The sequence below is a fragment of the Corvus kubaryi genome, unplaced genomic scaffold (assembly GCF_017639235.1).
Source record: "Corvus kubaryi isolate FWS band 111438036 unplaced genomic scaffold, C.kubaryi_AGA036_p1.0 37396, whole genome shotgun sequence".
NCBI lineage: Eukaryota > Metazoa > Chordata > Aves > Passeriformes > Corvidae > Corvus > Corvus kubaryi.
In genome coordinates, this window is record NW_024581135.1 from 9298586 (window position 1) to 9324628 (window position 26043).

Below are 26043 nucleotides of genomic sequence, written 5' to 3' on the forward strand. Positions count from 1 at the left end.
CCAGGGCTCGCTCTGTTCATTTAACAATGTTACAAAATATGTGATCTCTTAAAATACATGTATTTAAGACTGCTTGGGTGTCTTTCAGGCACAATATAATGAACTTTGCATTCTCTCTGCTTCCTCCAGGTATCCTTGGTGGGTTTTTTGTTTTTGCTAGGGCTGTACATCTCATCCCTGGCCTCCTGCATGGGAGGGCTGTACGGAGCACCCAGGATCCTGCAGTGCATTGCCCAGGAGAACGTGATCCCCATGCTCACCTTCCTTGGACGTGGGGTTAGTCATCCTTTCTCTGGGATTGCTGTCAAACCTTCACCTGAACTTAAAAAGCCAAGATTTCTGTGTGTCTGTAGAGTGAGATGGGGGATGCATGAAGAGGAAGGCTCAGGATCTGGTATCCCATGCATAGGCAAAATAGCCAGGAAATGGGTGGTTTTATGAAAAAACCCAAGCATCCAGCTGCCTGTGGTCCTTTCCCTGCCTGTCCACTGTGTGCACTGCCTCTGCTCTGAGCCCTCCCATGGGGTTTGGCACTGTGCAGGAGCAGCCCTGCCTCACCATCCTGGCATCTCTCTCACCCGCCTCCGCGCCCCGGCCTGGGCTCTCTGTCCTGCCCCCGTGAACACATAGCCCTTCCTGGGCTGTCTTCAGTCCCCTCCCTCCCTCTGACCCATTTCTTCAAGATGTCCCCACTAAAACAAGCACTTGTGATATAGCTTTGTCTGTGGGGTTTTTTTGCACACACCTTATTCATGCTGGTGCTGATCCTGACCATGACCGAAGGAAGCACCTACCTCTCCTCCACCCTCCTGTCCAGGGCAGAAGCCTGAAGCTTTTGTTCCAGCACTTGCTGAAATGGATGGTAACTGTCTCTTTACCTTTTATCTGTTTTCTTTCTTCTTCTTTCCTGTGCATTTTCTTTGATCTGTTCCTATCCTCCGTGGTAACCTCATAGCCAACCAGTTGTGACACTGTGGATTCAGTCTGTGTGCGGTGGAGAAGAGGACACTTCTTTGTAAGATAAGGTGCCTTTTGGACACTATTAAATAAAAACAAAGAATAGATTTGAAAGGTTAAGTTAGGGGGCTTCTAAGCTGTAGATATGCCTTGAAACAAAGTCTTGCTTGGAATATGACAAGAAGCTTTTTCCTTGCTTTGTGAATAATCTTTATGCATGAGTCATTCTACAGACGTCAGTCAAGGTATCTGTCACCAAGACCCTGTAGTCTTGGGCCATTCATCTATACATGATTTTCCCCTTTTCTGAATAGAGAGAAAATAATTCCATCACTCTCAGTAACCTGCAGTACCTAACTGTCTGAACAGAGTGTCTGGAAAAGCCTTATGATGCTCTGCTCCTTCAGAGCAGCTTGAAAATACAGAAATATATTTTTCAATATTGGTATTTATGAATGTTTTAAAATATTTTAATGTTTTATAAATATAATAATTTTCTCTCCATTGTTTTATGTTTCTCAAAGTAATTTTCTAAATTAAAACTTATAATAATAGCAAAAATAATAGTAATAATTGTAGGGAAAGCAGGAACAATAATGACCTCAAAAACTTCCTGAAGGCAGTTTTCAGGTGATTCCAGAATAGGCTCCCCTTGGCAACCCTTGTGAAATTCTCAGTGGTTTAACAAAGTTGATTTCCTCTCTTCACTGATAGTTTTCTGTCTTTCTGTCAAATTTTCTGTTCTGAACTCCACGCAGAGTGCTATGATGGGAAAGGCTTCTTTTTGAGCCCTTCAAAACAAAAAGATTTGAAGGTGAGAAATCAAAGGCAGATCACTTTCCCCCCCCACTTTCTTCTCTCTGCCACCCTGGGAATTCTTTAGATTTGGTTTATGGAGAGTAAATACATTTAATTTGTCCTTAGCAATCTACTCCACATCAGTTCTTCTTTTCCATGGGTGAAGAAGGTGGTGTGGTCACCATAACCCCAGCTGATGGGAAGGACACGAGTGTTTTCTGTAGTTAAACCCAAGCCAGATGCATCCTGAGATCATCCCATCTGTTCCCCATCTCAGTACATCTTTCTGACACTGAAGATGCTTTCTGAGATCTGCCTTCCTTTGTCCCTGAGATGTATTTTTATTCATTCTGAAAAGATGTAATGGTCCAGAACTGGTCTAATTTTCTTTTAATAAATAAGAATGGAGGAAACAGAAATAGTTTTCATTTGAGCTGTGTGTTCATTAAAGAAGTAAATGCAGTTAAGTGAAAACCTAAAATATTTTGTAAGATATCTTGTGAGATATTTTTCAGCAAAGTCTTTACATGGCTTTCACTGGCTTGCCAGGTGGCAAAATGGCAAAATGGTGTCTGGTCCAAGGAAGGGCATGTTAGACCTGGGATTAAAGTTCATGAGCCAAAGGCTCAGGTATTTCCATTCCTGATGCTCTTTGTTTTGTCCCTCTTTTCCTTCTCCTTTCCCTGCCTTCACCCAGTCCCAAAGGAGAGGAGAGGGCAATGTTTCTCCTGGCTCCCTGCCCTCCTGACACATGCCTGGCATTGCTGGGGCTGCCTGCCACCCCCAGCCTCCTCACCTGCCCAGCCTCACTGCTGCTTTCCCTCTGCTGCTGGGGTGGATTGAAGGAGGGGAGCTCTGTGTGCAGAGGCTCGGCAGACCGTGGGTTCAGCTCGGCTGCCTGTCAGCGCAGGGCAAGAAGCTGCTGATATGAAGGTGGCACTGCTCCATGCAGAGCTTTTCCAAGGGCAGCACGAGGGAGCCTTTTGGGTAGGCAGTGGTGCAGAGTCCTGTAGAATAATTAGAGATGAACAGTTAACTCTAATTAACACGTTTTATTGCCAGGCTTCCCATAAGCCCCACAAATCTCTCTGAAGGCTTATTGCTGCTTTAATGACATTGTTTTACCATGGAGATATGAGTGAGAGTGGATGAATTTACCAAAGACAGAGCTTGAATAAGGCTTAGGGATGAGGTGGGAGCTCACCAGCTTTTGGCTTTCAGCCTATTCTTTAATTTATTAAGCCTGTGAGCCTCTGTTTGCACATGCATGCATGCATTTCATGGCTAGGGGGGTACTGCAGGCAACCCAGGTAACCATACATGGCAGCTGAGAAAGTGGGGAATCCTCATGGCAAGGTTCATGGTTATTAATTTAAATGTAATTTTGTTTTATTTATGAGCCAGAAAGGCCCCAACAAGACTCCAGTGGCTGCGATTTGCTTAACAAGTCTCATCACCATGGCTTTTGTCTTCATTGGGCAAGTGAATGTTCTTGCTCCCATAGTCACCATCAACTTCATGCTGACATATATTGCTGTGGACTATTCCTACTTCTCACTATCCTTGAGCTACAACATTCAGCAGAAACCGGATGAGACCCAGATGGGAACTGCTAGACCTGCTCACTCATCCCAGCCTTTAATTTTCAACAAGCTCCCCAGCCATGCAGCAGATGGAGTAATTCAAAGCAGATCAAATGGCACTTTGCTGGAATTCAAAAAAGACATGGACCAGCTTTTTAAACCATTTTTTAGTGAGCCAAGTACTTGCAAAAGAGAAGGAGCTGAGAATTTAACCCAAAAGGTCAAACAAAAGAAGGCAAAGAAGCCAGCCAAGCAGACATTACAAGACAGCTTTCTCCTGGATCTCCATCACGATGCTCCCCTGGCTCAGTACGGCCAGGATGAGACCCCAGAGCCCCACAAGAGCCAGCAGGATGTGGAGGAGATGGGCAGGCAGCGGGATGCAGGTCTGTGCTCACCACCCACTGCGGATGCCCAGCACACACCCAGGACACTGGAGCAGAGGGAACAGCTCTGCAGTGAAGTGATGATGCTCCCTGGCCCGAGGGGAGAAGGTAAGGGCTGCAGGAGATGGACATCTCCATGCTCAGAGGAAATTGTTTACAACTTTGGTCCTCCCAGTGCTTTCCTGAAGGCAGGCGTGAAACGAGCTTTATATGGGGCTGTCATTCAGTGATTCATGGCAATAATATCATTTATTCCAGGTGAGGGTAGAGCTCATTGCAAGGCATCACAGGAGACGTTCCAAAGCAATTTCCTACAGAAGATTAATCACAGGAAAGCAGGCAGGACTAAATTTAGTGTTGGGTTGTTTACAATATACTCATAATTCTTCGCAGGCATGCTGAATGCTGTACATTAAAAAGGGTTTGGGTGTATACGTTGTCCTGGTGTGGGGTAGGATGGATGGTTAGAGCTGTGTGAGTCTAAAACTCAGGCTATCAAAATGCAGTGGTCCCCACAACACAGGTGGAGTCTGTAACTCAGCATCCATAGGTGAAGGTGTGAATTTGTTCTGTTGGTGATGTGGGTATTTGGTACAGTGTGTGTGCATGGAGTTTGTCATTCCCAGTGCTGTAGTGTTTCATCAGCATTAGTCAGTTAAGCTTCCTAAACCCTTCTGAGAGAGAAAAGTATTATTCTTATTTCACAAATTGTGAAACTGAGACTGAGATAGACAGATGCTGCCTTTAAATGGACTTAGTACCAGATCTGGCAACTTTCTGGGTTTTTTCTTGCACTTCTTGTCAGTTTTCATTTTAGAGGTTTTGGTTGAACTCTGTTGTACCCAGCTGTCAGATAGAATTTTTTCTTTGGTTCCTGGAATGTGGTAATGTAAAGTAGAGGAAAAAACTCCACTTTATAACTCCTTTCTAATTATCTTTTTTTTTTTTTTTTTTTTTTTTTTTGTAGAAACATCTATAAAGCAACAAAATCCAGAACTGGGAATTCAGCAAATACCAGAATCCTTCTACTCCAGATTTTTCAGTCACTGGATTGCCTTTGCTGGTGTAAGTAATTTTCTCTTATTTTGAGAAGTGGTTTGTGATTGTAGAAAACAGAAGGAAATTCATCACACACTGCAGTGTAAATACTCCAGTACTTTAAATAATGGCTTTTGATTCTCGTATTGCAGGTCACCTGAACTAAATACTCAAGGTACCATGCATCCAGCAGTCCAAATTCAGGGAAAGCCTGATGGCATATTAAATTAAATAACAATAGGAAGAAACCCAAACAAACAAAAAAGCCCCAACCCAACTCAAAAGTACAAATTCAAAGTCTGGAGTCTTAGGACTTTAAAGATGCATTGCTGAATGGGGAAAAAGAAATTAGTGTCCCTCTTTTCACCATGTGCCAGTCTGCTTTTTCTTGCTGTGGGATGGACTGAGACATCACCTTCAAAGCTGTGTTGCTTTTATTCATGGGCCAGTTTCTGCAAGCTTGGGGTGGGATTTCATTAGTGCTGACCTCCTGATACCAGCAGCCCGGCTGTGAAATTCCATCTTTCGAGGGAGGAAAGGAGAGCATTCCTACAGCATGTTACTTTAAATAACTTTTAAATAGCTTCTGCCTCAAGCTGTTGAGAAGTTTATACACCTAAATTCATCTTGGGAAGATGGATTATTGGGCAGATGACAGGGAAAGGGTCAGATAGGTATAATGAATGAGCCATATGGCTTTACTGCATGGATAAGGATTTCATAGCTGTGCATAAAGTGTAACAAACCCACTCAAACAACCCACCAAACCATGTTAGTTTAATCCTCAGATGGAGTTTGACACCTACTTTTCAAATTCACTGCTGCTGCTGCCAGCAGCCAGCTCCTGGTGAGGGGTTCTCCTGGGCTGCAGTGCTGGGGTGGCCCCTCTTCAGGATGACATCTTTAGGAGGTTGTGTGCTGATGCCATCTCTGGGCTCGTATCTAACGTGGCTCCCAAGTGCACGTCATGGCAGAGCCATCAGCTCTCTGCCTTCGCAGGGCAATTTGCTTACAGGGGTGACTGACGTGCTCATTAAAGCGGATTTGGTTTCCTGTCAATAATCAGACTCAGAAGGAGGTTGCAACAGAGCTGGGATGGGATTGACAATGCAAAATAAAATCACAAAAGCAAAAATTGGATGTGTTTATTCATCCTGACTCCTCTCCCCTCTGCCCTCTCTCTTTGAGCTTCACTGGTTGTGTCAGCTGGGACCATTTTAGCTCTTTCTTTGTATGCTGCCCCTTGCCGTTGGCAGCCTCTCCCACGGAGATGCTACCTCTGCCCCTGTTTTTATGCAACTTGAGCCAAATCTCCTCCTGAGCAGGTGAGCCTCTGGATACTCCTCTTGGAGAAGCCCAAGCAGAGACCCACACTGCCTCTGCGACTCAGGGTAGCTCACTGGAGCTACCTCCATGCTGCTGAGGGTGACACTGTAAACCTGTGCTGTCCCTCCTTTTAAGACTGAAAACAAATGAGTCTCCATAACATGGAAAACTGGGCTTTGCAGAAAAATGGCTGTCAGACTGTCAGCATGGTCTTATCTCCCAGACTCTGGGGTAACCCCGAACTGTGTCTTTCCGACAGGCAATCGTATCCCTCATCATAATGTTTGTCATTCAGTGGATCTACACCCTTGTCAGCCTGGGAGCAGCAGTTATTCTGTATTTCTACATTGGCCAAGTGAGCCCAGGACTCCCTCTTGGTGAGTTTTTCTTCCTGTATTATTAAACCTGCTTAAAAATTCATTAAACTTTAATTAAACTTAATTAGGAATTGAGACTCTTGTGTTTAATATGCAGGTGACACAGTGAACAATGAGGATTTGTTTCATTGTTAGTTTTAATACATTTTCTCTCTGAGTCTGATTTTCTTTTGGATTCTAGCTGTGACTAGCATTGGTTGGATAGTTTGAACATAATGCTTATTGCTTTATTATATTGTGCTTTAAATTACAAAACCAGATACTAAGACTTGATAGGGATGACAGTTTGTAAATGTATCCCAGCAATGAGAAAAACCTCCCATAAATAAGTTTTAATAAACTTAATCTAAACCCACCTGAGAGAACTTTAAGGAAAATGGGAATTATGGTGAGTGTCGCATCAAATCTCAGCATTCATAACTGTGGAACAAGAGAACCTTTTGATTCCAGAGCTAAACACCTTGACCATGTTGGGAACATAATCTGGGAAAATACTTTTAGGCAGAGGGCATTAGAGAGATCTGTGCATGTGATCAGCTTAAACAAGTTCAAAATGAAATATTGAAGAACATTCAGCAAGCAGCTCATGAGAGCTCACAGCTGCTTGGCAAGGCCAGCGGGGGGGTTTGCAGTGCTCTGTGTCTCTGAAGGGACATGGTGTGGGCATCCTCACCTGCTCATGAATGTATCCATCCATCCATCCATCCATCCATCCATCCATCCATCCATCCATCGGTACATGTGTGCATACATAGCTGAGTGCATGCCTGGATGTGCAGTTTGTTCTCCAGGATGAGAAAAATCAAGAGCCTGAATTCATATGCAATATGTGCAGAAATAGCTACCTGGGTTTATTTAGGAGAAAGATCATTAGACAGTAGGTAAGCAAGTACTAGATTTCAGAAACACAGATGATGAGAAGCCAAAAACTAATCACCACCATCCAAACATTGCTCAACTGTTCTTTTTCTACTCTTGAGTGACTTCCTTTCTATGTATCTGTAGGGGATAGTAGAAAAGAGCTGAGATTGTGGATAGTAGTTGCCATTTTGTATCTTTTGAAATATATCTATAAGTTTTAACAAAGTTGTTTATGGCCCCCATACATTAAACAAACCACAAATAATGTTTTCAGGTGTTGGAATCTTTTTTGCCTTTGTATACTCACTGCATTATATCTCTGTAGTCTGCTTTTGAAATACTTACCAAAAATTACTTTAATAAGAATTTCTCTGTCAGCGTGTAGAGGGTTTTGGAAGCTGATCTGAGAAATAGCAGCATGATTAGACATTTTTTTCTTGGTTTCTCTTGCATGTGCATTCTCATGCGTACAGAATAACAGTGTATGGCATTGAAAATGTTAGAAGTGAATGCTCAAAATTCAGCCTGATTTTTTCTTGCCTGTGAGGGAATGTTATTTTGTGGTCACAACGCTCCCACTGATCTGTGAGTTTGCTCTTCAAAGGATCAAACAGCCTTTCTGTCTAGAAAGGTTGGGAGACAGTGGCCTGAGAGATGCTCTGGATTAGGAGCTAGATGAAGACCTTGGGAGGTGAAATGCCCTGTGATTTACACATCCCTTCTCTCTCTTCCTCTCCAGCAGCCTAAACCAAATCCAGCAGGTGCTGACAGGGCTCAGTTCTCCCTGTCCCTCACCATAAACTTCTCCTGCTGCTTTTGCTCCCAGCTCTGGCACTTCCCTGCCCCTGCAGGGAGCCAGTGAAGGAAACTAACTACTGAGAAATCAGAAAAGAAATCAGTGTTGGTGTAATAAGCTCAGCAGCTCTCTGTGGGGTCAGACAAGAGGGAATGAATGGTGAGACCACAGCCACCCTGGCTGAGGCTGGCTGAATAACTCCTTCTGTCTCCCTGTCCCTGCAGTGGGAATGGTTTATGCAGTCCAGGGAGTGAAAGGTACTGTGGTGGGTGTTTGTGCTTTGCTCATGCTTCACTGAGCATGAGTGAAGCATGCTGTTTAACAAGCTGTCGGGCTGGGAATGGATTTAACAAGCTGTCGGGCTGGGAATGGATAGCTGTTCCCCATAGGAAATTTGGGTTCATTTCTAGACAGTTGTTTAAAAGCCACAGCATGTAGGAAGACTGCAGGAATGTTCTCACTATCACAAAATCTTTGGGTACCGCAGACTAATAACAAGCGTGCTGGTTTGAGATTTTATGCAAAAATTCAGTGGTGTAATGCTATTATGAGAGAATTAGCAGCATACTGACTTCTTGTGCCTTTTCTCCGTAGGAGCAGCAGCAAATTTCAGTTTCTTTGGCTGGATTAAGTCCATTTTGATCACTTCATGCAGGTTGGTACCAGTCACTTGGCAGTGACCAACACGCTGCTCGTTGTTCCCGTGACCCACTAATGTGCACAGAGAGGGCTGGAAGAATTGACTTGTTTATTACCTTAAGCAGTCTTTTTGCCCCTTCTTGCATACTCAGCGTTATTCTTACTTGATGGTAAAAAGAGCTGTTTGCTCCCATTAGCCTGGCATTTGGTTGGCTGTGCATGTGGGGAAGCAGGAGTCTCCTCTGCTTTGTGTGTGGGAATGTCAGCTGATAACAGTATCTTGGTGCCTGAAGCTTTATCTTACCCCAAAGGTCTGTGCTCAACCTTTATGGCTCAGGTTGAACTGGAAAATCTGAAAGGAAATGAGAAACTGGAGACTTCTCTTCCACCCACCACTCACTGAAGGAGAATTCCTCTGGTAGTGTGGAACAGGCACACATGGCAGCTGTGTTCAAGTTTCAGAGAGGAAATCCTGGGGCAGGGAGCTGCAATAACTTCAGGACAAATATGATAAATAGGGTCTTTGGTGAAGGAACCATTCCATGTTGAGTTTGCATGGGACTGCAGTAGCATTGTCTTGGGTTTTGATGCCCAGATGACTTTGAGGGTTTTGTTTGGTTGGTTATTAACTAGTTTTGTTAATCTTATTTGATACTATTAATTATTAATTCCATCATGTTGGGTTTCCTATAGTCGCTTATGAGCACCTCTCTCTCTGAACAATGAGCTTTGAGTTTCCCAGTCTGTTGGGTTTTCTTTTTTGTTGGGGTGAGTGAATGCTGTAGCAAGGACTGTGCAACACCAGCTGCCATGCATTATATGTGCCAACTTGGTGGCTCCTTTAAAATAAATGAAAATCCAGGCAATTAAGCACATTGGTCTGTCTTGACAGGTCCTGTCTCTGCCCACAGTTCCTATAATATGACCACATGCTTTTGGTAGCAGAAGTGGTTGGGGAGAGAAGCCAGGAGTGAGGGATCTCTTTGAGGACCCCATGGAAGGTCTTAGACATAACAGCACTTAATTTATAGCTTAATTTAAACCATTTAACAAAATGGTTATTGTACTTATGGAATTCTGATGCCTTTGTATCTTATCAAGAGGTGAAGGGTTGAACCTTGAGGAGCAGGGGAATCAGCCCAGGCTCCATCATCAGCATTCATTGATGGTCCTCCAAGTACAGAAAACTTGAGAGTTCACTGCTCTGAGAGGCCCCACTCAGAGGTGCTGGTCTCAGCCCACTGTGGGCCAGGAGAGCTCAAAGGGTCTCATTTTGGACTGCTGCTTAGAGTGTAGCGAGAGAGTTGGCTTTGGTCATAGTAATTTTCCATCTTGGCCACAGTTTGGGTCAGTAACTTTCTTTGAATGTTCTGTAACAGTTCCACTTGAGTTGTTACTCATGCAAGAAAAATAAGTTTCCAAGGATATTCACTAAAAAACAGGAGCTGTTAGACAGCATAAGTTCCCTGGAGCAGACAGTGTTTCTGATAAGCTCAAGAGGAGCTGAGCCCAGGTGCTGTTTGTCAAGGCTGAGGCCTAACATTTCTCAGATCGTAGTGCGGCCCAAGGGGCAGGGGGCATGGGATGCACCACCGCATAGTCTGCTTATCTCATTTGGAGTAAGGGATTGTTCCCTGTCCCTTTGCTGGCCTGGTGACACGAGCCCAAGCCAAGGGTGAGGAGTTGAGACTGGGAACAGGGTGTGTGGGACCATGCTGAAATGCTGCCAGAAGTACTCATGGCACAGTGAGCCAGACCCTGCTGCTTCATATCCCGGGCAGTTCTGTCTGCTTCCATCCCAGGCAGATTTGTGGCTGGTCATTTTAGCTCAGCGCCTCTGTGATGATAGAACAGCATTTTCCTCCCAGTAGTCCTTTGGTGCATCTGAGCCGTGTCTCCTGCCCGTTGTCAGAAATCCCCATGGGAGTCTGGTTGAGGTGTGAGGCTTCATGGGGAATTACTGTGTGTGGAAAGCAGAAACTATCCCTGCCTCTCGTGTGGAGAGGTGCTGTTGTCACAGGGGGATTTTATCTCTGGGTTACAGACCAACAGAGTCCTTGGTGCTTTGGTCAGTGCAATGATGATCAAGGACCCTGCCAAGGAGGGTTGAGGGGAGATCTGGTGAGTGCCCAAAGTAGAAACTGATCCTGTTTCTCTCTCCTCAAAGAGTACAATCTCTAGGTCAGCCAGCCAGCTTGGTCACCCTATCCTAGTGCCAGGGCTCCTGCCCATACTGCCACAAAGCCAACTTGGGCTCTGCTTGGGAGCCAGGTGGGTCATTTTGAAGCCCATCCATGTTGTGCTGCAAGAAATTGCACTGAATTAATTCAGAGTTTTTTTCTAAGCTCTGAAATCCAGTCAAGATATTTTAATGAATTTGAGAAAAATAATAAATCCCACTAGACTACAAGGGTGCTGGAAGCAGTCAAGGGTTCTTGACACCTCTAAGGCTCTTAGGTGCTTGATGAGGTCTTAGTGCTATATTTGTCTTACAGTTTTGATTTTAAAATGCCAATAGGGTTTTCTTAAAATCAGCTTCAGGGATGAAGAGATTTCAGGAAAATCTCCCATTTTATTTAAAAGTTACAAAAATTATTGTAATCTTTTTTTTGCTTAGGAAACTATGAAAAGGATATTTTTCATTAGAAATGGTTTGTGCTCCTTCTTCTCCGGCACAGTGTGGAAGGTGTTTGCCATGGTCTATATCCAAAGAGGAAACACATTTGTTAAAAAAATGTATATTTTGCAGTGTTTATTTGGGAAAAGGGAGTACATTTTTTGTGTTCCTTCTAAGAAGAATGCTTTCAGGTTAGCTCTGTGCCTCCAAAGGGCACCGAGAAGGATTTAGCCTCTCCCGGCATCACCCTGCCTTGTTTGCACAGCCAGGAGCATGGCTGGTAATGGATAAAAAGCAAGGGGTGATGCAGGCACCTCTGCTTCTCTGCTTGCAGGAGAAGGCCATCTCCCAAGGAGCAGATCGTGGTGACACCGTCCTTTGCAACAGTTGGCATGGAGACCAGGCAGCTCACCGAGGAGAACGAGGACTTCGCCTCACGGGACCGCTATCACCAGTCCTCACTCATCAGCAGAGAGGAATTTGGCAGCCAGTTCCAGTGAAGGACACACACACACACACACGCAATCAATCTGTTACTTCAAAAAGCATTTAGAAGTGCTAGTGGCTGCCACGAGTGCCTTGTGAAATACTTGAATATACGCACAAAGGATGTGAATGGCTATTTGTGTATTTGAGGCTTGCTTGTTTATGCAAACTACAACATTGCTGGGCTTCAAACTTTGCCCAAACTGAGGGGAAAAAATGGAAATGAAAGGGCCAGTCCAGCGAAGTGATGAGTTACTGAGGACAGTATAACCCTCTTAAAGAATTCAATTACAAGTCCTATTGAGCTCTAAAAGAGGTTGTTGCTCTAAAAGCTTACAACACCCCATTTCAGATGTCCTCTGGGTGACTGGGGACGCTCTGCCTGGGAGCAGTGACGTTGACAGCAGGAGCCAGTGCCCCACTCCCAGCTGTGCCACGGATGGATGCGACCTTCCAGGTCAATTCACTTCTCCTCTTGGCATGAATTTCCCTGCTTGTAATACAGTAATTTTCTACCTCAGCATTTCAATTACCAAGGTCTTAGAAAGTACTTTAAGGTGTTAGACAATAGGCCAGAATCAGTGGCAAGTACGAGAAGATTATGAAGTGTATTCACTACTGAAATCTCACATTTAAATGCAGTAATGCAGAATAATGACCTCTTCTGTAAAACTGTGAAATTATGTCTTAGAAGCTGTTCATAGTTATTTCCCACATCCTTTCTGATGTGAGACCTGAGACCTGACAAAATAGCTGGGCCCACTTAGAGTGTTTCCCAGCTGAAGGGACAGATGATTCAGAATGGCTTTAGCAATATAAGTTTAGCCCCAGCACCACACATCAGTTCTGACATTACGAGGAGGGGAAAATCACTGCCTTTCACTTTGTTTCATCTCTGATAATTCCAGCCTTTAGATTATTTATTTCTCCTTCTGTGCAATAAAAGCCTGAGATACCAGGAGCTCCTCTCCATCCTTTCTGTGGGTACCCTCAATGCCTTTGAGCACCATTCCACTTGCCAGTGCTCAGTGTCCTGGTATTACCAGGTGGGGTGGGTCCCATCCCATGGTCTGGCCAGCTGCAGCTTTGGCTCTTTCAGTTTTCTTACAGAGGGAGGCACAGGAGGCTTTCTGCTGACATGGAGAAAAGAGCCACCTTGGCGCACTGCAGAAAGTGTATTCATTTTTCAAGGTTGCAGGTCTTTGACTAAGTGCTTTTAATCTTAATTATCTCGATAGAAGCAAGAGGGAAGTTGTGTTTGTGTGACCAGCTCTGAGCCACCTCAAATCGGTCATCCAGTGCTGGAAGCACCCTTCCAGGATTCCTTCCTCCCTGCCTCTTGCCGTTGGTTTCCAAAGAGTCTGGGTCTGTTGTGTGGATTGTGGGTCCGTGTTGAAGCTTCCCCTGGGTTCCCTGTTGCCAGTGGCTCTAGAGAGCCCTCCCTGTGCTTGTAGCATCCTTAACCTTGGTAGATGCCCCTGTTGTGCAAACTTCAAGCACTCCTTGGTGCTGCCCCACTGCTGGCAAGCTGCTTGGGGCTGTGTTAGAGTTTCATACCCAGCCATAATGCCATTGCTGTAAAATCTTGTGTTCCATAAAGTCTGGTCACATGCGTGGTCCCTTTCTTCCCAAGTCAAGGATTGTTCAGCCTGGCATTTCTCTGTAGCCTGAACAAAAGAAAACCCCAGAGCATGGTATGAAGAAATTAATAGGCAGAAATTCCTAGGTAGCTTCTTTTTTAGCTACTAAACAATTTAATTCCCTTCTCAAAATAAGACATGAGTTAGGAGATCCAGAGAGGGAGGTTGGGGAAGGTCCTTGGCTGTGTATCTCGCTCGCTGAGGAGTTGCACTGGTTGAAATCAAGTGATTTGGTGGAGAGTGTTTGCCTCTTCAATGCTGTGGCCCCTGCTCGTCCCCAAAACTGGGACATGATGGGCCCCTTAGTCTCCCTTGGTCTAGCAGTACTGGGAGGAGGTCCCACAGCTTTGCTTTCAGCTAAGAGTGCAGCAGCTGTGCCCTTCTCCTGCCACCACTGTCCAGCAGCCCTTGGTACCTGAGCATCCTCTGGAAACATTCCTGTTGTGTTTGTGTGCTGGTGAAGCTTTTGCTGGCTGCCAGGGAAAGGCACTGTGCTGTGCCATGCAGGGCCCTGGTGAGAGGACACCTGGATGGCTCTGGGGTGCGGGGATGGGTTGTGCCTTGGTATTCCTGGAAGAAGACAGCGGCAGTTCTGGCATCAGCGCTGGATTGCTTCTCTTGAGACCTGGCAGTGGAGGAAATACTCTGCAGAGCACACTGTCCCAGGTCTTTGGGCTCCATGTTGTGCTGCTGGAGAAACTCTGCCACCTCCTTCATTGGCACCTCCACCACCACCACAGCAGGAAGCAGTTCCCTCCACCACCTGGTAAGCACAGGCACCTGGTCTTTCCCTCGTATCTGCAGGGAGAAATGCATTGCACAAGGCTGATTTCCTTGCTGCTTTACAGGTTATGAGTACAGCAACCTTCCTGGGTAATGCTTGGAAAGGGACATGCTGATCTTCCCTGGAGCATTAGCTCTGGTGTAGTTAATGGTAAGAGTGGCAGGAAGCCTTGTTTTAGCACCAGTCTGGGTAACATTGGAGACTCCACAAATCCAGGCCCTATGGGTATGCAGGGCTTTGCCCATCAAGGACACTTTTCCAGCAGGAAAGAAAGAAAGCAGTTGTACGGCTAAAGATTGTGGTGTCAATGTCAAAAATGGCTGTAGTTTTGGTAGCACTCTAAAAAAAATGGGTGAAATTAGGAGGGCAGGAATTTATCAGCTTCACATTTAGTGGCTGAGGGGAAGAAATGTGGGTGGGGATTGCTCCTGTGAGTGGTAATGTGCTGCTTTCATCCCCTGAGAGCCAAGCTGTGCCTCCACATGCTGGGGCTTTCAGGTTCCCTGAAGGTGAGTTTGGGACCCGGCTCTGAGCACCATATGCCCTGTTGTATATCAAGGTTGCAGCTTGGCTGATGTAATTATGGAAAGGCCTTACTGCTTTTTAAGCCACGTGAGCTTTTTTATCATCTATAATTATTTTCCTTTTGATTTGAAATTTGATATTATTATTATTATTATTATTATTACATAAGAAATCAAAATGTTCTGCAATGGGTCAAGGTGTGAAAACATTTGTTTTCTAGAGAGATGTGGATATGGCACATGGTTTTGTTCCTTTTGAGGACTCCGGCTGTAAACTGGTGGCTCTACTTTTGATGGTTTCCTTTGCAGAGCATACAAGCACAGAAGGAGGTTGAGGATAAATATTTTATTACTTGCCTTGCAGTACTGTCTGGAAGCTCATGCTGCATTTGTGATCCCTTAGCACTAAGCGGGTCCAGAAATTGGAATTTTCTGCCTCAAAAAACTTGCAGCACAAATAGTCAGGACTAAGAATGGGCAGAAGAAAAGTGAAGTTTTGTTGTGATATTGGCATTAAGAGAGTTTCTCTGTTGGTATAAATTGACATCCACCCCGCTCTGTGTCCCATTAGCAGTCTGCACAGGGAGAATCAAGCTCATTAAATCCGTATCTTAGCTCAAACTTTCTTTTTTGTTTCTCTCCTCTTGGCTTCTCTTGATCAGCTTTGAGTTTCCTTGCATGATTATTGCTGTGTATGGTGACCAAAACATCACACACCTGCCATGGTCACTTATTCACAGCAGATAGTTGTGACCACAGTGTTGAAGTGGCCAAGAAAGGTGACAGAATATGAACTGATGCTTGTGTGCATGGCTGAATCTAGGGCTCAGGGGAGTCCCTGTACCTTATGAGGTGGTTTGCTCTCACCCATGTGCCTCTGATTTAGGTTCAGACAGGCAGAGTTTCTTAAACACCATCATACTTATATCTGCAAGGTCAGAAGAGATTTGCTGAAGCACAGGAGCCAGCCTAGGATTAACATTTAGGTTAGTGGGAAATTGAAGTTATTTGAAATATTGCCCTTGCCCGGTGAATTTTAGAGAAGGTAATTACACGGATAAAAGAGAGAATATTTTGTAGACAACCTATAAATTTGTTAGCTCTGTATGAAAGTGGAACATAATGCACTTGTTATATTCTGCAGTGGTGTCTTGCTGCAACCCAGATTTGGCATAGCACCCCTTAAACCTAAGACAAGGTGAGACCTCAGCAGTAACAGCCTTAAAAGCTACGGATGAGAGGCTCTAGCAGCAAACTGCAGGCTAAAAATAAATCACTTTAAAGCCCATACTGCACAGGAGAGGCTCCTTTCCTTTCTGCCTTCTGCTCCTCGTGGCTTTTTTCACATGATTTTTATGCTCATATCCCCCAATACCTGGGATTTTCCCCCCCTTCTGCAATAGCAAATGGAAGCCTGGGTGTTCCCAGAAACTTAGCGGTCAAGGAGTACACCTGTAACTTTATCAGATCCAGGTGTCATGTCTAAATTTCACTGAGGGCTTCTTTCCAGATTTAAGGGCACCGCTCTGAAGTGTTTAGCTCAGCTCCAAAATGTCTGGGTGTGCTCCAAACCAGAGCTGGCTGAAAAAGGTCCTAAAAGAAATAAATAAGGAATTTAGAATTGCTGCTTCCCAGATAGATTTGGATGGCTGATTTATTTTTTTTTCCCCCTGAAAAGAAAGGATTTTTTTTCCAGTGACAGGATTCAAAATGCGACATCATTTCAAGTTGTGCATTTTTCTGTGAGGGATGAAGAGAGATCACAAGACCCATATCCATCCTGACCTCCAAATATCAAGTATCTGGAACAAGCTGCTTGCAATGGAGGTACAAGGCAAGCAGCTCTTGTTAAAAAAAAAATCAATAAAATACCACCACCCCCAAAATTTCAAGAAAAACGGTCAGGTACTAAGTGCCTTTTGGATGATTGGTATCCATTAATGGATGGCTTGCGGCATCAAGAGGAGATGGGATGGTAATTAATTACTCAGTTAGGAACTATTTGTCCACTTTGGAAACTCAGGGCTTTTAATAACAAATTCCAGGAGGAGAAAATATTCACTTTGTACCTTAATTCATCATCAACTTAAAACTTGTCTGAAGTTTATGAGCCTGATCCAAGTTTTGGACAGATCTGGGATGAGTTTCAAGGGAGCTGCAGGAGTTTCATGACATTGGCTGTGCTGCGAAAGGCTCCTATAGAACCAGAGAGAAGGGACCAGCCACTGTAATCTTCACAAAGTGCTACAGAGATGCCTCTCCTGTACAGAATCCTGTGGTTTTTGGTGATTTCAGACCAAAACAATGTAGAACCCAGCAAATTTGGTCATATGTCTCTAGCCCCTCAAGCTGGAAACTGGAAGTCAAGGTGAAATAAAAACACACTGTATTTTCCCTCCCCAGAACAAGGTGATGGACGGGTTTCTATTAATCAATATCAATCATGCTTTATATATAGCTTTGTTAGAGGTTTCCTGTGTTGATGAGGTTGTTTGTTTGTTTGTTTCCTTTGCTGTGTGTGGAATGTGCTGGTTGCTTTCAGATGGAAGTGTTAAATGTGTTTTGTACATAATTTGGGGAGATGTCTGAGGTCGCAGCCTCATTCAGGAGGATGCTGTGGCATTACTTGACACCAGGCTTTGCCTGGCCCATCTGGCTCCTCAGACATGATTTTATGCATTTAAATCTCCTACTAGTTTGTGGTCCCAAGGAGGGAGGGGAGCAGCCCTTGGCCTGGAGCGGCCCTGGAAGCAGCATCAGCAGGATGTGGCAGCGGGGCGTGCAGCTGTGCCACTGGGATAAACAACTCCAGCACCACATGGGGAAAAGCCAAGTGCCAGTGCCCTTCACTGAGCGCTTCTGCTTCACACAGCCGCCTTCATCCTGCTGCAGTGCTTCCTTCTCCCACCACTGAAGCTTCTTTCCCAGCCTCCCAGGAGGGTGTCAAACTCATCACGTGGTTGGCAGGGTTGGTATTGCCTCCACACTACCCTCTGCGGTTCCAATGGGTAAAACAGTAATTTTTTAATAAAAACCAACAAAGTGAGATTTTTTTATCTGCTGTTTTCATGTGGATGTTGAAACTGGATCTCAAAAATATCAGTCATAATTGATGCAGCGATATTCCTTACGAAGCCCTGAAGGTAGGAATGAAAAATAAGATGGCAGGAAAACACAGTAGCTTTAAATTTACAGGCACTAAACCTTGGCAAATCTGGCGCCTGCAGGGGAAGGGCCTACATTTGGGAAGTCTGAAGCTGCCTGAATATCGGTGTTTCCTTTCCAGCTGCTTGTAAATAATGTGCTGCTCGTGATTGGGACCACGATGGAGAGAGGAGAGAGATTATTTTCTGATGGTGGGAACTGGTTTAGGCTCACGGGTTCATGCTCGTGGGGCTTTTGCTGGGGCTGGTGGAGACGGCAGCCTCACCACCGCCACGGGCTTCAGAGGCTGCAATGGCATTCCTGTCCCACCAATACTAAGCCCTGCCAGGATGTGGCTCATCCAAGGGCAGCACAGGGCCCTTTGGCCAGTGTTTCCTGCTGCAGGCTCTGCACTTGGGCATATGGTCCTTGTGGTCACCCCTGTCATGGTCACAAGTGCCCTGTTTGGTTCAGAAAGGCAGCAGGTCAGGCAGGTTTAATGGCAGTTTTGGGGAGGACATCAGCTACCCCCTTCCCCCCACTTCCAGAGGGGGTTAATTCAGCCTTCCCAGCTTTCCTAGCTAGTGGCACTGCATGGTGGGTCGTGCTCTGGGGGCACCACGAGGGAATGGTGAGATGGAGCTGTTCGATACGGACACGGGTTTTTCTTGCAGCAGTGTTTGTTTTGCATTTGCCTGTGTCTGCTATTGCTCTCGGTGGGCCTGTTGAGTGAAACAGTAGGAAGAATTTATTGAGACCTTTTTGGAAAAGCATTTGATACTGTGCTTCCTGCTTGTTGGATTTAAAGCTTGGAAGGATGCAGTAAGAGTGGGGAGCTGCTGTTGTGGCTTAGATGTTGGGGAAGTCCCTTGGAAAAAGCTCTAGACTCAGTATTAGGGCCCTCAGGCTTGAGAGTGAGTGGACAGAAGAGCATCCATTTCATGTCGGGGCGAAGTTTGGCTTTAATTTGCCCCCTGTAGCCCTGAGGGTGCATCACTGGCCTCAGAGAGGTTTCTGTGCCCCTGCTGCCTTACCTGTACTGCACAGTTAAAAGTGTCAGATTTGCTGGCTGGCAAGGCTTTTTTCCAGGGACTAACAAAACTTTCTAAAGAACCATATTTATTAAGGACATTATTTACTATCTTAGGAATTGGTAGCGTGGAGTCCTGCATTTCGTGTATAAAGATATCCCCAAGTGCTTGAGCTGCTGCATTGCACCCCCTGTGCCATCTCCCAAAGTATCAAAATACTTCACAACTCTTCCCCTGAGCTTCTGTTGTGTGTTGGTCTCTCTGTCTTATCAAGAAGAAAGCTTTGTTTTGCACAACTATTCCATACAGAATGTGTAAATACCTGCACATAGAATGAAGGAGTCTAAAGATATCCTCTGTAGATCAGGCACCTTCGTGGTGACTGCCTGTGGCTTCTGGGTCACTCAGGTCACCCCATTTGCCAAGACTAGGGTGCTTACTTGTATGACTAAAGCATAATCATGATTGGTTTGTGCTTCATGTCCCAAATTGACATGGCTTTACTTGTTCCTTGGGTTTAGACAAATTTGAAGCAAGAAGATGGCAAAAGCCGTGGAGAGTAGACTAGAGCATGGAATGATAGAGGAATGCCTCAGAGGCAGCCTTTCCAAGGGCTTTCGTCCATAACTATTCAAGTAGCACAATGAGGATTCCTGAGTGTGCTTCACGGAGAAGCGGTGTGGGAAGGTGCGGGAAAAAACACTCGCACGTGGAGATAAAAGCCCAGGAGCAGTGGAGAGCAAGTTCTGACGGGGTAAAGCCAAGGCCACTAACACGCTGGTGGGGGCTCATCAGTGCCACCTCTTGGGTGGAAAGAGGCTTTCAGGAGAGTTTGTGTACATCAGCCACCGACTTCGGCTTTCGGTGAAGTGCGAAACGAGCAGCGGGGGGCTGTGGACCAAACCCCGGGTTTGTCGGAGGCTGCAGCCGTCTGGACGTGGTGAGTTGTCCACCTGTCACCCTCCACTTTGGAAGATCGGATTTTGCTTGGCTTGTGGAAATCAAGTCTGATTCTGAACCAGCTCGAGGGAAAAGCATAGGGCCCAGGAGCGACTCGAGGGGAGAGGTTGGCCAGGACGGGTTTGTGTTCCCTGGGGAGGGAGAGCTCAGCCGGGGACCCCAAACCTGGCGCATCGGGATGCCGGCAGCTCCGGCAAAGCCCAACCCCACAGCTCCGCGGCGTGCTCTCTCCCAGAACCAGGAGCATAAAATTATGAAGGGGAATTTCAGAACAATGAAGGGAAATCCTTTGCCTCCCGTACAGCCCAGCCGGGGAAATTCACCACTGCAAGAAGTTGCAGCCTCCAACGCTGCTGCTTGGCGTTTAAAGGGAGTCAGCTTTACAACCAAGGAAAGGGCTGAAGTTATTTGTCAAGGACTCGATTTCCATGGGAATTAAGTTCGGGGCTATCCAGTGCGGGAGGGGGGTGACCCTGCCGGAGCGGGGGGGGCCGTGCCCGCCGGGTGCCGCTGCGCGGGGCGCGGGACCTGCGCGCTGCCCGCGTTTAGACGCGGTACCGGGGCGCCTCCGCGACGGCTGCGGGCGCTGGGCACGGGGGGTGCTGCTCGCCCAGCGCGGCTGCGAGATGCAGCAGGAAAAATAAAGTAAAAGTAAAACGAAACGTAATTTTTATTATTATTATTATTATTACTATTACTACTACTGCTCCTATTGATGCCGCAGCCAGCCGGGTGAGGGATCGGGCGGCCCGACGGCTGCGCGGGGCGGGAGGGGGCGGCCGCTGGGGGCCGGGCCGGGCCGGGGTGGGGGGGGCCGTGGGGAGCCGGGCCATGCCGAGCCGAGCCGAGCCGCGGCTGGGTGATGTCAGGCTCGAGGAGGAGCCTCCGCCGCCTGCCCTTTTACTTTCGGGCGCCGGCACTTGGCCGCAGGCTGCTGCTGCTGCTGCTAGCCGGGCCCCCCCTCGCCCCCTCCGCTATGGGCACCCCGCACTTTTAAGGCGCCGCCCCGAGGGGGGGGGGCGCACGGGGAATTCATTAAAAATCGCTATTTACGTGGTTATTCATTGCCCCGCTCCGGGTATGTGAACAACCACCCCCCTGCCCCCCCCCCCGCCTCCCCTTCCATCCACCCCCAGCGCCATGCCGGCAGCCTGCACCCTGCTGCTGCTGCTGGGCTTGGGGCTGGTCCCGGTCCCACCGGCCGGGTCGCTGCCCCTCGCTTCCCCACGGCGTCTTCCTCCACCTCCCCCTCCTCCTCCTCCGTCCCGAAACCGTCTCGGCCGCCCTTCCTCGCCTCCCGCCGCGGGACACGCCGGCAGCCCGGGTGAGTGCCCCGCGATGGGGATAAGGGTAGGGACGGGATTTCACCCCGGCAGCGGTCGTGGTGCGGCGGAGAGTGCGCGGGGTGCACATCGTACGGGTCTCCTGTGGCGTGGGACCCCGCACACTCCCCACCGCATCGCGACCGTGGGCTGCTGAGCATCCCGACATCACCCAGAGCCGCTTCAGCTGCGAAGTGTAACACTCCCCCCGCAATTCCGTTCCCTTTTTAACCTTGCCCAGCTCGTGCTACAGGCAACTGCTTCAGTGGGTGAAGGTTTGGGATGGGAATGGTGGGTGGGAAAGTGTGAACACGTTGTAGCTGTGTGGACTGACTGGAAGGTGGAAGCAGTGGGAACTTTGCAGACGAACTTGAGAAAGGCTTTGGGGGGCACCAGGAGTACTATCCACACGTGTCTACCTATCCAGGGGGGAAATTGGTGGCTCCTGTATCTTTGGCATCTGGGTGGCTTCCTGCTTGTTTTCAGAAATGCTCTCATCTCACCTTAGGTACTGACCCCCATCAGATGTGGGAACAGATGCTATTAGGTCTCTCTAAATACCCCCTCTCTCTGCATAGCCTACAGACTGTCAGATTAGCCATGTATAAAGTCACATTTTTGTGGCTTGCATGCCACATCTACAGTGCTGGTATCATGAGCAATGCCTAGTTTTGTGCTTTACAAATTGTGCTGAATTTGGTTTCAGCACAGGATAAACCTTGTTTTTCCCAGAACAAGCAGGGACATTTCAAGTGCCATTCAGTAAACTGGCTCACTTACTCACCAAAGAAGGCACATAGCTCTAAGGATGACTAATTCTCAATGAGTTTGGAAAGCATTGGGTGTCTGCAGGTGGTATAAGGAATCCAATATGTCAAATTAGTCCTGCGTAGGTTTTAAGTGGGTTTTAGGATTCATTGCCTGCCTGAGCTGGACTGTCAAATTTCATCTTTTAATTTCCGATGAGGAGAGAACATCGTGCTTTGGAACTTGGGGTTTAGTTGCATGGAGCTGTAAAATTTCAGGAAATGTGACAAAACTACATTTATAACATTTTAGTTTTTTTTCACAAGCCCAAGGCGTGCCTTTGTAGGATGTATCCACACTAGACCAAATGTATAGCTGGGGATATCAGCTGGAATGTACCCTGCAGTGGATTAGAAATCTCCTAACTAGCAGTGCTTGTGTGAGAGCAGCTTTGTGACTAGGATATTGCATGGAAATGAAGGAGATTTGGGTCTGTTCCCAGCTCAGCCACTTTGTGCCACTCCAAGTATCGGTTTGCCCTCCAAACTGGGAGAGAATAATGCTGTCTTACCTGCTACCAACCTTGTGAAGATAAAATCTGCAACTTGCCAGAGAAGTGCTCACCTATTACTTGACGAAAGCTGCGCAAATTCCTCGGCGGACAGAAAAAAAGTATTTAATTTCATCTCAGCTTTCGGTCTGACATCTTTTCCTGTGACCTTGATGACTCCTGAGAGTTAGTGGAGGAATGCATTTCCTTTGTTAAGAGTCTGAAAAGCTCGGACTATCTGTCCACATGCTGGAAAAGCCACTTGTCAGGCCACCAGTGTCTGGCTGCCCATCTCGGCAGTGGAGGGTTTGCTCGGTGCAGCCAGTGTTCAGCAGCTACAGGTGCTTGTGAATTATGTCAGCCCCAGCCAGAAGGAACAGGGGATGCATCGTGAAGGAGTGATAAATAGCCCAGCAGTAGCTCGCTCCCCAGCAAACGGCATCATGAATTACACTGGGTCGTGACAGCTGCGATTCACTCGCTGTTACCTCCAGCTCTATGCCTGTCAGTCAAGGGAATTGTCTGGCGTCATGGGAGCAGGCTGGGGGGATCTCCTGAATTGCTCTCAGGTTGAGTTGTAGACTCCTAAGAAATCCCTGTTTGTGTCACCGCTGCTCCTGCCCCTCAGAGGCATTTCCCACCTTTGAAAATGCTTGCTTGAAGCTGGGGGAGCATTTCTTGCCAGCCCATCACCCCAGCGCTACCAGGAAATGAAGATTACATCTCCCTTTGCAGCAGTCTGAGGCTGGGCGGCAAAAGCCCTTTCTCAGGCAGGGCTTAGTGAGCAGATGGTGAGGCAGTGGGTGTAGAAATGTGGCTTTTGAGTCTCTCACAAAGCGTGGGGCAAGGGAGCGGCGCAGGAGCAGGGCTGCCCTTGGAGCCTCACTGCCTTCCTGGCCAGCTTGTGCCTCAGCCTGCATCTGCCACCCTCCCTGCCAGACCCTCTGTGGGCTTGTCTGCTGGAGAGATGAGGACAGATGGCTTTAGCCTGTGTTTAAAATATGGTCTGAACCCAAGGAGAGTAACACAGAAAAAAAAAAAAAATAGGTGAAGTAGGAGGCAAGGAAGCTGGTGACAGTAAAGTTAAAGCATTATCAAATTCCTCCATGAAATCTTTTCTGGCAGCTACTTCACATGGGCACCGAGTGAGCTGAAGGGCACTGTCTGCCACCAGCCTGGGTCAGGTCAGGGTTTGGTTACAAGCTCTGTCCTCCTGAAGGTCTTGGTATTTTAATTTATATTATTTAATTATATAATATTATATATTCCCATCTGTGAAATGGGAATAATTCCAGTGACACCACAGGGACAGCAGAGGTAGCACTGAGCCCCTGACAAAGTCACTATGGCTGGGGTCTCCCTGTTTCTGCCATGTCCCTTTTCCTGCTACTTCTACCCACACAGGTGCTCTGCCATGGTGCCCAGCACAGCACGGAGCTGCTGGCAATGGGCTTTCCCTGAGAAGCTGATCTACTTTTCTGCCATCTGTGTCTGTCCTTCTGTCCCTGTTCCCTCTCTCCCATAGCAGGTGCCACCTTTCTCTGTGGCTTCCCTGGTGGGAGCCCTGGAAATGAGGAATGAAATCACCTGGGAAGGAAGCAGCTTTAGTCACAGCAGAGATTTAGGGTGGCTGCTGGGAGAAAGTTTCCAAAACTCTTAGAGTGGCTGAACAGTCTGTATTTATTTATGTATATTTTTAACTTTCTGTCTGAAACTTTCTGTGTGAGGAAGAAGCAAAGTTAGGAGCGAGGGAAGAAGATGCTGAGGATGCTTGTTTGCACAAAGGTATGGTGTTGCCTCCAAACCTGCCTCACATTTTGCAGTATGTATTTTGTGGCTCCTGGGGGCAGAAGCCTGGCTCTCCCTACGGCCACACTGATGCAGAGAGGTGTAAGATGCTGCTCTCTAGCTTTGATGCAACTTCAGGTGACTGTGGGTGGCGCAGGAAGAATGCTTCCTCCCCCTGTGGTGCAGGGACAAGGAAAGATTGCCTCCAGCGCCTCCACGTCACTATCAAAAGGCTGCAGGGTTTTCCTGTGTCGGGCATCTTTGCTGCTCCTCTGTGAGCTGTAAGTGGATTTGGTTGGTGTGCTGTGAACATGAAGTCCCGGGGGTTGTATGGATTTAGCTCTGCTCCTTTGGGGTACATAATTTAAAGCAAAAAAGAAACGAGAAGGAAGAAAAGGCATTTCAGAAAGGAAAGAAGATTGGAGATCAGCTTTCCTGCCTGTTCCCCATCCCAAGCCCTGGAAGGTAGCAGGGGTCGTGCACTGACCAGCTGGGTTCGCATCAATCTGTGGAAGCACTTTATGTGATATTTAAGTGCTAAATGAATACAGTCTGGGAGCTAATTGTGTGACCTGGCTGGCAGGGAGCACACAGGGATGTGTATTGATTGACACCGCCCTGCGCGGTGACCGCGCGTGCGGAGCTGTGAGCAGGGCAGCGGGTAAGGGGGGAGCTGCTGTAGCTGAAGCTCATTATTGGGCTCTCCACAAAGTCTGATTTCCCAGTACCAAACCACCAGCACCAGCCTGTGCCCATTCAGCACGTGTTGGCAAGCATGCTCTGCTCCAGCAGCCATCACCACTTGGGAAGGATAATTTAACTTGCTCTGTTTACTTGTGGCTAGGGGGACGAGGGAGATGGGCTATTGCTGCCATGTTTGCAGGGGCTGATGCCAGCCTTGCTGCTGCAGGGATGCCTTCCTCAGCAAATACTTTTTTCAGTATCAAAAGTTGCAGATGTTGATCTGTTTAGAGGAGGATGGAGTTTCTGGGACAACTTGTTTCCTTCACCTGCTCTTACAGATACCAATTTTTGGGCTGGCAGTCAGAAACCCTCTGTGACTGAACTGTCAAGCTGTTGTGTGTGCTCCATCCTCCATTCTCCCCATCCTGCTCATCTGCAGGGAGCATGTCACAGCTGCTGAGACTGACAGCTCCATCACCATCACATCTCTCAGAGGTGGCAGAGGATTTTGCTCATTTAGCAGAGGGGTTACGATGCCAGGTTAGAAAAGCTGTTGGTTTTGGTGGCTGTAGTGAAAATGAATGGATGCTGCTGACTGTGCCTGTGCATCCAAAATGTAAACCATGAAACTTGGTAGCATCAGTCTGGTTGTGTTCGTTTTAATGAGGCATTCATCCATGATAATAAAATAACCCCAACAGAATAAAGAACTATTTCAATTAACAAGCTAATCAAGCCAATAAAACCTGTCAGCACAGCGATAGTTTCAGTGCTGTGGTGTAGAGATTAAGGCACCACCAACGTCCGCAGCTCTTCTGGAGCTGCTGCCAGAGGGACCTCCTGGCTGGCACTGTGGGTTCCCCATCAATGGGAGCTGTGTGCCATTTCCAAAATAAGGATAGCTATGGAGTGGCAGGGTGCAGCTGTGGCTGAGCCTGCTGACTTTTTGCAGCACAGAAACACTGCCTTTCTGCCTCTGCGCCCAGTCCAGCCACCTGGGGTGCT

General features: G+C 47.1%; 2 protein-coding genes across 7 annotated transcripts in view; both read left to right on the top strand.

The window, feature by feature from the left end:
• Window positions 1–12822, top strand: part of SLC12A8 (solute carrier family 12 member 8) — a 50535-nt gene extending 37713 nt beyond the window's left edge. Inside the window, exons 9-14 of one of the 2 annotated variants that reach the window (XM_042041166.1) lie at window positions 130–276; window positions 3160–3832; window positions 4692–4789; window positions 6348–6465; window positions 8717–8777; window positions 11713–12822. In XM_042041166.1, coding sequence (XP_041897100.1) covers window positions 130–276; window positions 3160–3832; window positions 4692–4789; window positions 6348–6465; window positions 8717–8777; window positions 11713–11878 — 1263 coding nt within the window. In that variant the 3' untranslated portion in view covers window positions 11879–12822. Of the gene's footprint in view, window positions 1–129; window positions 277–3159; window positions 3833–4691; window positions 4790–6347; window positions 6466–8065; window positions 8415–8716; window positions 8778–11712 lie in introns of those variants that run through there. The other variant, XM_042041167.1, reaches the window with a different exon arrangement.
• Window positions 12823–20829: 8007 nt separating this feature from the next.
• The window catches only part of HEG1 (heart development protein with EGF like domains 1), a 52751-nt gene continuing 47537 nt past the window's right edge, over window positions 20830–26043 (top strand). For 3 of the 5 annotated variants that reach the window (XM_042040301.1, XM_042040302.1, XM_042040303.1), the window contains exon 1: window positions 20831–21271. In XM_042040301.1, the coding sequence (XP_041896235.1) occupies window positions 21088–21271 (184 nt within the window). In that variant the 5' untranslated portion in view covers window positions 20831–21087. Of the gene's footprint in view, window positions 21272–26043 lie in introns of all 5 variants that reach the window. The other 2 variants (XM_042040300.1, XM_042040304.1) reach the window with 1 other exon arrangement.